General features: G+C 44.9%; 1 protein-coding gene across 1 annotated transcript in view; it reads left to right on the forward strand.

Annotated features, from left to right (window-relative positions):
- The window catches only part of Adamts9 (ADAM metallopeptidase with thrombospondin type 1 motif 9), a 156,391-nt gene that overhangs the window by 117,152 nt on the left and 21,523 nt on the right, over positions 1-17,716 (forward strand). The window contains exons 31-32 of the mRNA XM_035448871.1: positions 7,833-8,003; positions 17,457-17,651. Coding sequence (XP_035304762.1) covers positions 7,833-8,003; positions 17,457-17,651 — 366 coding nt within the window. The remainder of the gene's footprint in view (positions 1-7,832; positions 8,004-17,456; positions 17,652-17,716) is intronic.

The following is a 17,716-nucleotide window of genomic DNA, read 5'->3' on the forward strand; positions in this document are numbered from 1 at the left end:
TGACTCAGAGAAAAAATTTCTCATATCTCTGAGCCTTGGCTTGCCACCTGTAGAATGGGAATGGTAGTAATTTTGTAGAGTTGTTTTGGGGAAGTTGGAAAGGCCACTTATCTGTCATCAGTCACAGTTCCAGGAAACTTGCCACTGTCTTTGAAATTCTTACCTCAGACCTATCCCTGCCCATTTTATCCACCTCACTGTTCAGACCAAACTCAATTCTGTATCCATGTTCCAACGATCAGGGAGTGAGAGAGGGTTCACAGATGAATCAAAGCTTACTGCTTGCACTGTAGCCAGCGCTTGAGAGTTTGAGAGCCAACCATGAGAGTATAAGCTCCTTTCCCAATTCCTTTTGAATCCCTTGGGGGTAGAAAACCTCACGAGAAACTTACCCAGAAGCTTCTTCCATCTTTGCATGTGCTGTGCAGATGAGCCTTTTGAAATCCTTCCTCAAATATTGCTATCAAGCTCCTTATAAAAAGACTTAAGAGTGATGGTGCATGCCTTTAATCCCAGCACTCAGGAGGCAGAGGCAGGTGGATCTCTATGAGTTCCAGGCCAGCTGAGGATATATAATGAGACCCTGTCTAGAAGGAAGAGGAGGAGGAAGAAGACAATGACTTGAGATGGCCTGATGGGGCTTGTATTTAGTAAATTCAGCAGAGGTTAACCCTAGTCTGGAGTGCATGGGCTCTATAAATGATAAGAAACCAGGTTTTAGTATTTAGCCTTCCTCCACTATGTTTCTCATACTTCCAAGGAGGAGAGTTTTTAAGAGTCACCACATGGTGAGGGTGCCTAGAAACCCATGAGTGGCACTGAGTGGGAAAGTAAAGTTCAAGGTAGCAGAGGAGAGACAGGCCCTATCAAACCCTTTGTGTTTCCCGCTCGCAAGGCACAGTGGGAGCCTACTCGAGATGTCCACACAGCACCAAGGCTTAGAGGGAAGGTTGAAAACCACTAGGCAGCTGTCTTAAGTGACCACATCAGGAATGCCACAGCCTCAGTCCTGCGGCAGGACTACTTTCAAGACCAAAGATGCTCTCTTTAAAAAGTAAGTTGGTGCTTACTGCACAGCACAGCACTTCCCAGCCTCTCCTGCATCCCAGTTCTGTCCCCCTGTCTGTCTAGCTCTGGTCTCTTCTCACAACGTCTCACTCGGCTGCCCTTTGACCTGATCTTGTCCCTGTGTGGGCTTACGTTCTAGTGACCCATGACCTGAAGTTAGTGACATACCACAGCACAGGCTCCCAGCCAATCCTTTTCTTTCCTAGCAGGGCATGGCAAGCACTTCTTGTCCTGTTTGCCTTTTGTGTATGTATTCCACCTTTCGCTCCTCCTTGGGCAGTATTAAAACTCAGCCGGTTGTTGTCAAGATGAATTTCCTTCTAGGCCTGTGAGCAAACGACATCCCTCTCCTACTAAGAGATAGCCGGGGCATCTGAATTGAGAAGCATAACTTTCCAGTATTCACCCTGCAGTGATTATCATATTTTATACAGCTGCAAGGATTGTGAGCTGCACAACTCCAGGGAGTGCTTTTCCTGTAGGGTGCAATGTGAGAAGCTTCCCTTGGAATTGTCTAGCTCAGAGGTCTTACACTGGTAATACAAAACGTAATAGAAATAAAATGGTAGTGTTTACTAAGCAATGAATGAGGCATTTGATGAGTATTTTTATATGAAGTAACCTATTGAACTAGAATTTGAGGCCCAGGAGCCTGGCCGCTACAACACAAACTGAGAGTTTGTAGCCTTGGCTCCTCACATCAGCATGGCCTCTTCCTGGAGAGTTGGTTTCCATGTATTGCTCACTTTCCAGGGTTGCACTCTCACCTGCTTCTAAAACCAAGATTCTCTGTGCAGTTGCGCAGCTCTGACCCACAAGTGGTAGGAAGGCTCTGGTGTTAGTGCCACTATGCTCAGAGTGATGTCTTTGGCTGTGCCAGTGAGAAAGAATGAGAACTGTTTAAGACGGGAACTTTTTTTTTCCAGAAACTTCCCAGCATTTAGTGTATTACCTACAGCACACAAGATACCTTTGAATGGTCGAATTTATGAATGGAGGGGACAAAAGATGGTGTGGGGAGCAGAGATGGGGGGAAGAATAAAGACATTCCAGTGTCTTCTGGAACAGTTAAGCAAATGTTCCTTCTGGAAGGGCAGCGACTGTGTTTTCTTGTCACAAGGCCATGAACATGCTGTGACTTTGCAAACTGCCTGGCCTGTTGCTGTTTGGCCCAGAATAGGAATTGAGGCCTCTTTAGAGCATATTTCAAGTTTAAGAGCATTTATTACACTCAGCTGTAGAGTGATTCCCAAGTTCATCTCATTAGAATAGAATCATTAGAATGAACAACTGAGTGATAAGATTTTCATGGTGTTTACAACAGGGAGTAGAGAGGACTCATGTTCAGAGTTAGAACTTAACCCTTTCTTATCCATTGCCTCATTCACTTATTAAACAGTATGTGTCAATCAACTGACAACTACCAGGCACTGGGCATTGGGAGTGTTTTGTTTTTTGTGTTTGTTTGTTTGTTTCTTGTTTTTTCCCAAACCTCAAATTGTATTGTCTAACCTCACCCTGAGGCTAAGTGTCATGATGGCATGTGCATACAGTCCCAGTAAAAAGAAGGTAGGAGGGTGGCAAGCGTGAAGCCAACCAGAACTGGGTAGGGAGACCCCATCTAAAAAAAAAAAGAAGAAGAAGAAGAACTGAGCAGGTAATAACTTAGAGGCAGAGATTAGGTTGCTTGGCTACCATGTGTAAGACCTTGCATTCAGGCTCTGGTGCCACGGGAAAGGATAGGATGAGAGGAAATGAGATACAAACCCTAGCCACTGTAATCCTCACCCCTATACATGCTATCGCTGCTCACCTCCATCCTCGCTAAGCCTTGGGAGGGTCCCCCATTTCTGACCCTGGATAACTCTCACTTGTTTCATCAGCTGCCACATCCCCACTTCAGCATCACTGAGATGCCCCCATCCCTCCCTCTTCTCTTCTAAATGGCTTCTAACTCAGTAACGGTAGCTGTTATGGAACCCATGAGGTACATGATTACACAGGGGACCCTTGGGATTAAACTTCAGTGGTTACCTAAGGGACATGTGAGACTCCAGGCTGAGAGTGGCTGGCTCCCTGACTGTCAAGCAGGAACAGGGAGTGAATTAGGAGAACTGGAAGTCATCAAGCCACCACACAGACCTGTACCCATTGCAAATGTTAGTGAGATGAATAATGTAAGAGTTAAAGACTGCCTCCAGAGTACAGCCTCTGCCTCTTTTTTGAATGACTGCTTTTTCTTTCTTTTAGACAATGGTAGATGAATCCATTTGTCCTTACCTTTCCTTGGGACATAAAAACCCAGCAAAAGCAACCCCGTGTTATCAACCAATTGGGTCTGTGATTCATCTGCCCATACGCTTCCCAACAACAGTAATCTGCTACCAGAAATGACAAATCCTTCCATCCTTGGGGAAAACATCCATTAAAAGGTAGAACCTGTGAATCTCCAGTGATTTTTCTCTTCCCCATGGTAAAGGAATTGTGAAGAGACGCGTTTCAAAGTGAAAACCAACTTTATTATGTTTAAGGACTGCAATGAATAAACCTGTTTAGACCACCAGCCTACAGGAAATGGACATGTTGGGAGAAAATAGTACCTTAGGGGTTTGTCTTAGGTCTTCCTTATCCTTGGATTTTGAAGTTCTTTTCCATTACTTTCAGCACCCTTGAAGGCATGCACCCTGCAGGACAATGAATACACCATCCAGTTTTTTTTTTTGGGGGGGGGGGTATTGAAACATGGTTTCTCTGTGAAACAGTCCTGGCTGTCCTGGAACTCTCTCTATAGACCAGGCTGGCCTCGAACTCACAGAGGTCTGCTTGCCTCTGCCTCCTGATTGCTATCCCATTTAACCTGGCACTGTGATGATTTCCTTTCTGCATCTAATGCGTGCTGCAATTCATAGAGGATGATGCTGTTACTTAGTCATTTATTTGGTTGCCGATTTTTTGACTCAGAAAGCCACAATGAAAACCCAGAAAACCTCTGTGAATCAAAATGAGTCTGCGTGAATTTTCTATTTTATTAGAACAATCTAGATGATATTCCATGACAGGAAGCCCTGGAGATTACTGAGGACTGGACTGGGAGAAATGGCATTTACCAACACGGAAGTACCCAGTAGCATGAGCTGGGTTTACTTTCCCCCATGACTCTACTAAGATTTAAGATTCCAGAAAAAAAACATTTGCCACATGGTTTTCAGAGCACGAAAAAAGTCAATTATTTACCTTGTTTAATTTTTAATTCCCAGAAAGTTTTATTCTAGGTAAATTTTCTCAGTGCAATTCCCTGCCACTGTCAAAACAAATTTTATAATAGTTAACTACTCTTCAAGACTGGGGAAGAAAATACTTAACAAGCTGTTGAGGAAGCCTGGCATTTCTGGGGGATCTGTTACTTATTGACAGTGATTCAAGCCTTATGAATTAGTGAGAATGTTCTTGAACATGGCAAGATTTAGTTTAGGTTTAGCTATGATTGTGATGTCCCAAAGTCCTAATTTTCCAAGGAATTACTCTTTCCTGTGGGTAAATATTCCTCTTTCAGAGATTTGTGTGGTTTTTAACATTCAGCAAAACACTGTGGTTGTAAGTTTATTCCAAGGGGAACCCAAAACTCCAAACTCCTGAAGCTTGAACCAGGGAATAAGGCTCAGCAGTCTCCGCTTGTTTGAAGTGGTTTAGCTTCTTCTCACTGTGACTTCAGGTCATATTTATGCCTCTGTAAACTAGTGACATGCCAACTATGGAGGTTTGCTCCCAAGCAGCAAGACGTTGACGCTTCCAAAGATAAAGCTACTGGGATGACCTGGCATGTGTCTTTTGCTTCCTAGAAGAAGAGAGTGACTCATGAAAGACAGTGAACACTATCATGTGCTCTGACAATTCTACTCCTAAGAACAGATTCAAAAGGATCAGATCGAGTGTTCAAATTGTTGTCTGAATGTCCATAATGGCATCATTCACAGTAGGTCAAAGGGAAACCACCAAATGCCATTAACAGATGAGTGAGTAAACTCAGTGTGGCATGTCCATACATTGAGCTATTGTAGAGCCTTGAAGAGCAATGAAGCGTTGATACATTCTCCAATATGTAAGAATTTTGGAGGAAATACTGTGCTAAGTGAGAGAAGCCTAGTGGAAAAGGACACATACTGGATGGGTCTCTGAATGTGAAGTCCCCAGAATAAGCAAATCCATGGATACAGCAAGCATGGCCATAGTTGCTAGGGTTAGGAGGAGAAAAGATGAGTGACTGCTGAATGGAGACAGGATTGGAGTGATGAAATGTTCTATAACCGGGTTGTAGCAATGGTTACCCAGCATGGCATTCAGGTCATTGAACTGACATTTTAAGATGGTTCAATGATGAATTTTATGTTCTTTTTTATTATTGGTGTGTGTGTGTGTGTGTGTGTGTGTGTGTGTGTGTGTGTGTGTGTGTGTGTGTGTGTGTGTACATTGTGCATTCATGCATGTGAATGAGAGTATCTGTGAGACACAAATGCTTAATGGTCAGAGAACAAACTTTACCTTGTTTGCGAGAGTCTTGTGCGGTTCTCTGCTGTGTTTTCCCCACCGGATGATCCTCTACCTCCCAGGATCCTCCTGTCTCCTGTTTCCCATTTCCCCCACAGGGGTACTGGGATTACCAATACTCACACTATTCCTCCACATTTTACATAGGTTCTGGGGATTCAAATTCAGTTCTTCATGCTTGCATGTCAAATGCTTTTACCCTGAGCCATCTCCCAGGCCTGTATTATTCCTTTTTAATCATGCACACATACAAAAGACATGGGGTGCATTGGGGAAGACATCTCAGAGTGAAGCTGTATCTCAAACCCAAATGCCTTTGGAGCAAAGCAAATAAGAGAAAATTCCTGCCTGTGCTGGATGGTTTTGTGTCAACTTGACACAGGATAGAGGCTTCTATAATAGGAAAGCCTGTAGAGCAGTTTCTTCATTAATATTGATGGAGGGGGGTGCACCCAGCCCTTTGTGGGTGGTAGCAGTCCTGAACTGGTGGTTCTGGGTTCTATAACAAAGCAGGCTGAGCAAGCCATGAAGAGCAAGCCAGTAAGCAGCTCCCCTCCAAGACCTCTGCATCAGCTCCTGCCTCCAGGTTCCTGCTCTGTTTGAGTTCCTGTCCTGACTGGCTTCAATGACCTAAACAGTGCTGTGGAGGTCTCAGTGAAATAACCCTTTCTTTCCCAAATTGCTTTTGGAAAAGGTGTTTCATCAAAACAATAGAAATAGTAAATTAGACTCCGTCATTATGTATAAAAAAGAAAGAGAGGTCTTTGACTCTCCCTACAGAACTTAAATGAGGAGTTCTTAAAGGAAGCATGCTAATAGCGCATCAAAAGCTTGCTGGTGTTAGAGAAGCTGGAGGCAGCAGACACCTCCCATGGCAGAAGTCAGCCTCTTCCCAGAAACTTTCTGAAGTAGCTCAAACCTAGAATATTTTGGGCAGACTTTGGTGACAAAGCAGGTAGCAGAGGTCTACCTTCTAAGCAGAGTTTGTTGTCGGAATGAAACATGCCACCTGTTCTGTTTCCTGGGCTGGATTCTGGAAGGTATGACAGGGCAAGTAACTTAGGCTCTAACAGCCCCAGGTTCTTCACCTCAGAATTGGAGGTGATAGCCTTTGCTTTTTCGTGCTGCCCAGATGTCCCTTTTACTATCTATCCCTGATACTCCAATAGCTCCTTTCCGAGAACCAGGGAATCCTGGTCGTGGGCACCCTTGTCCTTCAGGACCTACCTTCTGTTGGAACTCAGTGGATAGTTGTTGGGAGTCTAGAACTGAGACTAGACTCCCAACTGAGGCCTGGCTGTCAGACCACACACACCTGAAAGTGGCTTCATTGAGAGTGGAAAATGGACCCTTGAGGTGTTCTGGAATAGAAAAGAGACCAAAGTGTGAAATGTGAAAGCATTATTTTAATTATTTATGAGATGTGATGAACAACTAGGTAGGCGATGACCCTAGAAGTGTTTTTGATACACCTTGGCAACCATGGGACACAGTTTCTTCTCTTTTCCTTCCTTCTCTTCCTCTTCCACTTCCTTCTTTTTCTCTTTTGGACATTGTCTCTCTGTGTAGCCCTGGCTGTCCTAGAACTTACTATGTAGACCAGGCTGCCTTCCAATTCAAAGATCTTCCTATCTCTGCGTCCTGAGTACTGTGATTAAAGCCATGTGCCACCATGCCTGGTGTTTGTTTCCTTCTTTCTTTCCCTCCAACCTTCTTCTTTCTCTAATCCCCTTTCTCTTTAGCTCCCTCCATTTTCCCCTCTGTCCTTTATATCTTTTTCTTCCTCCCTTCCTCTCTTTTTTTCCCTACTCCACTTCTCATTTCTTTCCCAATTTTTTGTCAGTAATAGGAATCAAAGCCTGGGGTCTTACACATGCTAGGCAAGTGCTCTACCACTGTGCTACATCCCAGCCATGGAGTCTGTGTTGGAGGGAGGGTTGAATAAATAAATAAATAAATAAACCTGGAAAGCCTATCCAAACTTGTGTTCGTTCATTCATTCATTCATTCATTCATTCACCCTTTTTATTTCCTCATTCAGACAGACATGTATGGAAAACACATCCCTGTGCCAGGGATAAAGCTGTCAGATACATAGGTAGAAACAGCCAACAACTAGGGCTCTCACCCCTTTAACAGCTGTCTAGCCTGTCTAGCTAAGTCATCAAATAATAAGTGTGTGAGGCTTCATCTCACCCCACCCCATTTGTCTCTTGCAGTGCACCAAGACGTGTGGTGAAGGCTCCCGGTACCGACAGGTGGTGTGTGTAGCCGAGGACCAAAGCGAGGTGCACAGTGCACATTGTGACTCAGACCAGCGTCCTCCAGACCGTGAGAGCTGCAGCCTGCAGCCCTGCGAGTATGTGTGGATCACAGGAGAGTGGTCTGAGGTACTACCCTGGGGAATCTGGGATGCTTTCAGTATAGGAGCAGCTGGGTGATGGGGCAGGAAAACTGCCTTCCAGGTCTTCTTCTGAGAATTATGTGTTCTCACCCAGTGCCAGTTCCTGACTTCTGCATTCTGGGAGTCACCATACTTCCTTTTAATACAGATAAAAGGGAATTACTGTAGGGGCTGAAAATTCATAGGATGCCTTCAGGTGCCAGCAGAAAGTTATGCATAAGGATATAGCTTGAGGCTGGGGAGAAAGCTAAGTAAAAGTGTTTGCAGTGCAAGCATGAGGACCTGAGTTCAAATCCTGAGATCCCATATAGAAGAAGCTGGACATCATGACTTGAGCATCTATAACCTCTGTGCCTTACTGGGAGATGGGAAGTGAAGAAAGAATACTCTAGTATTTGCATCTAGATGATATATTTGCTGTGCTGAACAATATCTTTACTCAAATCGGTCCAAAAGTCTTTTCTAACCATTTCCTCTGTCTCCTACAAGACTGATTTTCATCCTCTGAGGGGGCATTTGTCAATATTAGGAGATGTCTGGTTATCACAGCTAGGACACGGGGTACTTCTGGTATCTTGTAGGTGGAGGCCAGAGTCATTACAAAGTGATGCACAGTGCAGTGGACATGCCTACACACACGCTTATACATCAGAGGTCTAGAGTTTTAAGGCAAAGAACGCTTCTCTGCCATTTCCCACATGTCTCCAGACAGCATGAAGAGCCTCCAGACAATGACAGGAGGGCTCAGGAGACAGCCTACTGGATGAAATGTCTGCAGTGTAAGCTTGAGAACCTAAGTTCAGATCCCCAGCACTCATGTAAAAAGCCAGGCATGCCCATACATATCTGCAATTCCAGAGCTTGTTGGGAGGCAGCAACAGGAAGCTCAAAAAAACATCCAGCAGTGAACTTTGGCTGCTGCATATGTACCCATGATCACACACACACATTCATGAGTGTACACACACATACACACACACAAAGATAGAACATTAAGATATGCATGAACACAATTGCCAGTCAGGATCAGGTGAGTTGGATGAGTGTTCAGAAAATTCATTGACTAACAACTTGGGGCAAAAGCTTCCAACCATTCAGATCCCAGCAAGAGAAGATTGAGAAGGGCCTCTGGATACACTTCCTTTCTTCTCATCCCCCTCAGCCTGGAGTGAGCTCTCCCTAGTGCCCTCTTTCTGTCTCTCCACAAGTCTCTTCATCTGTGTGCCTTTCCAGTCTTCTCCCTCTCAATAGACTCATCTTTTGGGCTCTCATTCCTTTGTATATGGCTGTAGTTGCTATGCCTCCCACTCAGTCAAATCCGGCATCCCCCTCTTGATCAACTTCTTCAGTGTGCTTTACTATGCAGACAGACTTTCTGTCTCTTTCTAAGAACCATGTTGCACCTATAGCCCGCTGTACCGCAACCTCAACCACCAACAGATGAAAGAATGTCTTTGTTTGCATGTGTGTACATGTTTATGTATACACATTATGTAAGTGTGTGTGGTAGAGGCCAGAAGACAGCCTCAAGGGTTTTTCCTCTGGCATTGCCCACCCTCCCACCCCCACCCCCGTTTGGACACCAGGTCTCTTACTACATGAAAAGTCATCAAGTAGGCTAGACTGGCTGACCAGCAAGCCACATGGATCCGCCCGTCTCCATCACAGTGCTAGGATTACACATGAATGCCACCACTTCTGGCTTCTTCTGCATGGATTCTGGGGATCAAACTCAAGTCCTTTTAACTGCACAGCAAGCATTTGACTCACTGAGTTATCTCTTTAGCCCTAAAGAAGTTCTTTGGGAATATAGTCTCCCATACTTCCACAGATTCTCAATTGTGTTATGGATTGAAAGCAAACCCACATATTCTTATAGCAAAGGGTTAGAAACAGATTTGGGCACAAACACAAGGACCTACAGAGTCAGGGTCTGCAAGGATATAGGCAGGGAAAAGTGGGTCCCAGAACTCCTTCTAGAAGCTGTGTTTGAAGATCCTAGAACAACTGCAAGGCATTCCTTCACTCTGGGTCCTTTATTTCTGGAGAGTTCTCTTGTGTTGTTCTCAGCATTCACACTTCCTGAGTGTGCAAGGCCTAGACCAGACATCTGAAGACAGGCTGAAAGGAAAACATGTGTCTCCAGCATGAGGTCTGCAATATAGTCCTGGTGAACATGGGGATGTTGATATTGCTTTGTTGTTACATTCAAGTTAGAATGTGAAGAGCTGCATACATAAGGGCACGGCATTTGGAGTCTACTTACCCCACAGCTGCCACTCACACACTTCCAAACCCTGGCCTAGTGGGGCTGGGGTAAGCCATCGATTGTTTCATTGTGCTGCTGTCAACTGACCCACAGTATCTAGTCATTCTGGATGCTTTTCCGGGGTTTTAGAGGCTTCTGACCATGTTTGTGGCCCAGCTCATCAGCAAATGTGTGTCTCCTAAGATGCACAAATAGCTGGCAGGCTGCTCTTGCTTTTGATGTATAGGAGCTTGGCTCTCAGAATCTGCTTTCCCCAGTATACAGCCTTGAGGAAGTCTGTACAGACTGAGGCCATAAAGGCATGAGGTCATACCCTCTAGAACACCCACAGCTCAGCTAGGCAGAGCTTGTCAACATCTCTCTACACTGAGACACTGGGGTAGCCTGAAGTCTCCTGGCCAGGAGTCAGCTGGGTCCTCCGGCATGTGAGCAGCAGCAGCCAAAGAAGGAAGAAATAAGGATGGCACATTTCCAGGTCTCCAGCCAGCTGGGAGGGCGGGCTTGAGATGCTCAGCATGCCTCTGGCTGGCTTTCTTCTATCTTGTTGCTAGGATTTCTTCAAGGCCAGCCCAGAAAAGTTAAAGGAGAAGAAAATGGAACAGCTTAAAGCAACAGGGCAAGAGACATCAGGCAGACAGGGTGACTTTCAATTGCCCTTGGGGATTAATGAAAATTGGACACCCACCCCAGAAAAAAAAAAAATGACATACATGTGACATGCTATTTCCAGGAGCTCCTCTCATGCCCTACAGTCTAGGGAGAGGTATAGAGAAGACTGACTCCACTCTGCATTTGTGTAGTGCCTTTACCAAGAATGGCACTTATTCACAACACTGCCTAGAAGTGTCATCCAAGTGACATGAATTGTAACTTGATTTTATTTTTTCTATTAGCATATGTTAATTATAATTTTAAAATGGGCCTCATTATAATTTCATCCCATTACCTATCTTGTCCGATCCTATTCCCACTGATTCCCTTATCTTTCCTACTAGTCCCCTTCGTGTGTGTGTGTGTGTGTGTGTGTGTGTGTGTGTGTGTGTGTGTGTGTGTGTGTGTGATTAGAGTTTCATCAGAGTTGCTCACAGGAGCATGGGTGAGAAGTTATTTACAGACATAAATGGTGGGCTAGCCCACTGAAGAAAACATTTCTCTCTCTCCCTGCAACCATTAATTCGTACAGATCCTCAGAAAGGTGGTGCTTGTGAGCTCCTCCTCCCCTCCATAGCCGGACGTTGACTGGCTCAATCTTATACCACACTAATACAGGCCATCACAGCTATGGTGCATTCAAGCGTGCCGCAGTCATGCCGTACCCAGAAGGTTCGGCATTCCACAGAACTCTACCTCATCCTCAGGCTCTTACATTCCTTCTGTTCTGCCCTCTTTTCCCCAGTCTTCCCTGAGCCTTGGAAGGGGTAATAGGATGTCTTATTTAAGGCTGAGCATCCAACAGCCTCTTATTTTTAGCACCTTGACTGGTTTTGAGTCTGTAATTACTGCTGACTGCTCCCAAAGCAGCATCTTTCATGGGAGCTGATGGCAGCACTCAACTGTGGGCATAAATGTAATTATTTAGAAGTCAGTTGATGAACACGTCATGTCCACCAGTGCCCAAGTGGCACATTGGAAGTGTATGAGTAAAACTGATGCTGACAGTTCTCTCCACCAGTGATCTGTAGAGCACGATCCATCTCTGTGAAAATAGGGAGGACTCTTCCAGCTCTTTCTCTAGGTCCTGCAGCCGAAATGTGTAGTGTCTTTAGTCAATAGACTCGTACCATCTAGTTATGGGGGCACCAACCACGGCAGTGATTGCCTGAATCATTTGTGGGCTCTCCAGACCAACAACTCACTGGGAGGTAGCCCACCCCATCATTTTTGTTATAGGGTCTGCTTTCCTCACCTACTCAGGATACTGTTTGGATACTTTTTATTTTTAGTTTTCTTTTTAATTAGATTACCAAGTTTCCTTATACATTCTTAGTTTTCATTGACCCCCTCAAACCATCCTGCTGCCCGTCTCCCTGCTCTGCTCACCCTCTTCATTTAAGCTATTCCACCCCCAGTATTCTTCCTTCTGCTTTCACGTGTTCTGTTACCCTCCCCTGTCCCGCTCTTAACCCCCACCATTGACACTTTCTACTTTCCTGGCTTCTGCACACACTCACTCCCACAGAAACATACATATGTAAAAATTAGCCGCCAGGACCTGCATGTGAAAGTCAACATGCAGTATTTGTCTTTTTGAGTCCCGGTTAACTCACTTAATATAAAGTTTTCAGACTCCATCCATTTTCCTGAAGATTTGATAATTTCTTGTTTATTAAATTCCATTGTATATGTGCATTATATTTTCTCAAAGATTTTATTTTTTTTCATTTTTAATTGTGTGTCTATTTATGTGTCCATGTGAGGTTGTTCACCTGAGTGTAGTTCTCGATGAAGCCAAAAGAGGATGTCAGATGCCTTGGAGCTGGAGTTCCAGATGGCTGTGAGCCACCTGATGTGGGTGTTAAGAATCAGGCGGGGTGGTGGTGGTGCACACTTTTAATCCCAGCACTTTGGAGGCAGAGGCAGATGGATCACTGTGAGTTTGAGACCAGCCTGGTCTACAGAGTGAGTTCCAGGACAGCCAGGATTGTTTCACAGAGAAACCCTGTCTCCCCAAAAAACAAACAAAAGAATCAGCTTCTCTACAAGAGCATTGCATGAATCCCATGGGGAAGTCATCTCTCCAGCCCTTGCACACCTTCATTATCCATTCTTCAGTAGACGAACATCTAAGCTGATTCCATAGACAGAGTAGCAATAAACGTGAGCGTGCAAGTGTCTGCCTGATAGGATAGAGCCCTGTGGGTGTATTTCCAGAGCAGCATATCTGGGGTCATGTGGTAGTTCTACCTTTGGTTTTTTGGGAAACTTCTACATTGATTTCTGTGGTAGCTGCATCAGTTTATCCTCCCACTGTAAGTAAGCTATTTCCATTCTCTGTACCCTTGCCAGCATTTGTTGTTAATTATTTACTTTATAGTAAGAATTTTGATGGGAAGAGATGGAATCTCAAAAACCTTTAATATGCATATCTCTGGAGGAAAATGATATTGAACACTTTTTAAATGCTTACTAGCTGTTAATTTTTTCTTTATTTTGAGAATTCTCTATCAGATCCAGAGCCCATTTAATTTTTACTTTTATTGATTCTTTGTGGATTTCACATCCTGCATTCCGATCCTTTTATCTCCCCAACTTCTCAATTCTGCCCTCTGCCCTTGCAATGCCCCCCCAACTCAAAACCAAATTTAAAAGAAAAACCAAACAAAACAAAGAAACAAAACAAAAACAAACCAACAAACAAATCTTGTTGTGGAAACTGTAGTGTGTCCCAATGAGTCACACAGTTTACCCTTGAGTCCATTCACCTTTACTTGCAAATGTTCTCGCCATGAGTCACTGGTCTGGCTTTGGGGCCTCTGGTTTCTGCTACACCACCCCACTGATTACAGGCTGTCACTGGGTCTCCTCTTGGATATCCTGTTGTCCTGTATCATAGAGCTCCTGCCCATTTTGGATCTGTAGGTTTATCCCCTTCACATTTTCCAACAGTTCACAGTTTCGGGGCATGGTGGGGTGGGCCAACTCATAGCCCCGGTTCTGGGCCTGGGTTGTAGCAGAGTTGGTCAGCCCTCCACCCCCAGCTCTCTCTCATCTTCACTACCCAGGAGAGCTCTCCAGCATCTGCCTCAACCAGCTCACCCAATGCAGCCTGAAGCAAGGAGCAGGGCCATTTCTGTTATCTGGCTCTCAGATCCGATCCCTTGCATTCATATCACCAGGGCCAGTTCTACTGTTTTGCCCAAGCAAGGTTCATGCCCCTCTCTCCTGGCTTCTGTAGGGGAAATACAAGGAGGCAGGGGGGAGGGTCAGCTCTCTTGTTCTTATGCCCTCAGGACTGGATCACTTGTGTATGCCTGCCCCCCCCCCCACTACCACCACACATTCACACAGACAAGGTCAGCTCTAGTTGCTGCCCAGGTGGGGCACAGGGCCTGCTCTCCTGTATGCTGCAGCTGGTAAGGGGCAGGGATAGTTCTCTCAATCTTGTGACCCTGGGGCCAGCTCTCTCACCAGCTGTAGGTGGTAATGGGTTAGGGAGGAAGGGAGGGAGAAAAGGAGGGAGGGTATCTTTCTCTCACCCATGACACCACATGGCAGATGGGGGTGGGGATTCAGGTCTCCTGCTCTGATGCCCTCAGGGTCTGCTCACCTGTGTCCATAGAGGGTCAGCTCTAGGGTGTTGTCCAGGTGAGATGCACATCTGTGGTGAGGGGTGGGGCTATTTTTCCTGAGTGTGGGGAGACTCTCCCCTGAGGGGTAGAGCCAGCTTGCCTGCTCTGAGGGGCAGGGCCAGCCATCCCAGGGTCCATGAAGGGTGGGGCTGGCTCAGCACAGCATGGGTGCAATGCTCCTGGTGCTAACCTGGGCCATGAACATCGCCACAGACCCCAGCTGCAACAGGACCAGGAGCCCAGATATGGCCCGCAGCAGCAGCTCAGGCCCAGATGCCATCACAACCCTAGAGGCAGCATAGGCCACCCTGCCTCGGCCTCATGGCCTCGGCCGCAACATGGCACCTAGGCACCAACATGGTCCCAGATGGCTAACTAGACCCCAGGCATCCACAGAGCCCTTAGTGGCAACAGAAGCTGTAGACATCACCCCAGACCCTGGCCACTGCAGGGCCATGGACCCAGACATGGTCCTAAGCAGAGGCCTGTGCCAAAACATCTCCATGGCTCCAGGTGGCAGCACTAGTCACCCAGATCAGCATGGCCCTGCAGAGCCCATTTTTTATTGGGTTGTTTCATATTTTTTGCATATTTTGAATTCTTCATATAGTCTTTATAACAATCCTCTTTCAGGTGTATAGTTGGCAAAGATTTTCCTTCCACTCTGTAGGCTGCCTCTTAATTCAATTAACTGTTTCTTTTCTGTATAGTATTTTAATTTCATGGGGTCTCATTGTTGGACTTTTATTTTCTGAGTGACTGGACTCATGGCCGGAAAGTCCTTACTGGAATCTATATCTTGGAATGGTTTTTTTTTTTTCTAATTTTTCCTCTATTGCTTACAGAGTTTGGAGTCTTACAGTCTAAGATATTTGGAATTGATTTTGTGCAAAATGAGTGATGGGAATCTAGTTTCATTTGTCTAACCTATTGAAATCCAGTTTCCTCTGTACCATCTTTTGATCAGGATGCTGTCTTGCAAGTGTGTATTTTTGGCATCTTTATCAAAGATCTGGTGACTGTAGCTGTGTGGCTTATATGTAGATCCTCTAATTCCAGTGGTTCTCAACCTGTGGGTCTTGACTTTTTGGGATCACATTATCATATATCATGAATATCAGATATTTACATTACAATTAATAACAATAGCAAAGTTGCAGTTATGAAGAAACAACAAAAATAATTTTATAGCTAGGTCACCACAACGTGAAGAACTGTATTAACATGTCACAGCATTAGGAAGGTTGAGAACCAGCTCTATTCTATTTCATTTGTATATAATGTTGATTTTATTACTGAAGCTCTCTAGAACAACTTGAAGTTAGACATGATGACACCTCCAGCATTTTTCTTTTTACTAAGGATTACTTTGGCTCATTTGTGCTTCCATAAAAATTTTTGTTTTTATTTCTTTGAGGAACGATATTGGGGGTTTGATGGGGACTGTACTGTATCTGTATATTGCTTTTAGTTGGATGCCTATTTTCACAATATTAATCTAATTCATAAGAGGTTTTTCCATCTGCTAGCATCATCTTCCTCTATTTAGTCCTTCAGTACTTTGAAGTTCCATTGTAGAGATCTTTTGCTGCCTGTTTAGGCATATTTCAGAGTTGGTTGGGTTTTTTGAGGCTGTTGTAAATGAGATTGTTTTCCCGATTTCTTTTTCCATGTTTGTCATTGATATACAGGAAGGCTACCAATTTTTATATGTTAATCTTGTATCCTGCAATTCTGCTGGATGTGTTTATCAGCCACAAGGGTTTTCTGGTAGAGTCGTTGGAGATTTTTTTTTTTATGCATAGTATCATACTGTCTGCAAATAGGGATGTTTTTACTTCTTCTCCTATTTATCTCTCTTATCTTATCACTCTAACGCACAAGCATTCATTTTACTGAGTGGAGAGACTGATGACCTCCTCTTGTTCCTGATCTTGGAGGAAATGCTTAGAGTCTCTTTGCTGAGTGTATTTGGCTGTAGGTTTGTTGTGCATAGCTTTCACTGTGTGTTCCCTCAATTCATAGACTCTTTGTGGCTTTTATCATGAATGGGTGTTGGATTTATGTCAATGGCTTTTTCTTCATCTACTAAGGCTGTCAGATGGTTTCTGTCTTGGAGTCCATTTATATGATGCATCGCATTTGTGGATTTTCATATGTTAAACCATCTCTGCTTCTCTGGAATGAAGCCGATTTGACCATGATAAGTGATACTCTTAATATGTTTAAGAACTTTGCTTGCCACGTATTTTATTAATTTCTGTGTCTGTTTTCATCTGGGATATTGGTCTATCATTTTGTTTTTGTTGCTGCTGTGTCTTTTGCCATTTACTTACAATAAAAGAATCACATGATGTCATGATGTAGAAAGAAAAGAAAGCAGGAAGGTGACTTGGTGGGCAAAATGCATAGCAAAGGACAGAAGAGAGTCGGGAACTGGGCGAAAGGTGGATGTGCACAAGCAGAGAACCACAGAGGGCAGGAGCCTGAGTGGAGGGACTCAAGTCTCCTTCTGGAAAAGTGTTTGCATTGCACTCCAAGAATGCAGCTCACAGGCTGGCCACAGGCCCCCTTTCCTCTCCACATTTAGTGGGTTTCTGGCATGGTCTTAGAGGTCTAGAAAGAGGGAGTTGGATGGCATATGGATGGATGTCTGTATCCTTCTCTGGAAGCCCCAGAGAAAGAAGGGTTTTGAGATGCCTGCCTGGGGAAGCCCCAGTTTGGGAAGTGTCTGATGGAGCCCGCTGTGGATGAAGGGATCAATAAGAGAGCGCATTCTGCAGCTCCCACAGGAGGGCAAATTTGGTGTGGAGGTTGGGGGCTTACTGTGGCTGTCACAAGAAACTTCTGGAACATCCCCTCTTGACCCCTCTCTTCTCAGTGTTCAGTGACCTGTGGGAAGGGCTACAGGCAAAGGCTGGTCTCCTGCAGTGAGATTTATACCGGCAAGGATAATTATGAATACAGCTACCAAACCACGGTGAACTGCCCAGGCACTCAGCCGCCAAGCGTCCATCCCTGCTACCTGAGGGACTGTCCTGTCTCAGCCACCTGGAGAGTTGGTAACTGGGGCAGTGTAAGTAGGGGGCTGGGAGTTGTCCACTCTGAAATCACCAACCTTCTCTGAAGGCCTCCTGCCTG

The sequence above is a fragment of the Cricetulus griseus genome, chromosome 8 (assembly GCF_003668045.3).
Source record: "Cricetulus griseus strain 17A/GY chromosome 8, alternate assembly CriGri-PICRH-1.0, whole genome shotgun sequence".
In the NCBI taxonomy this organism is placed as follows: Eukaryota; Metazoa; Chordata; class Mammalia; order Rodentia; family Cricetidae; genus Cricetulus; species Cricetulus griseus.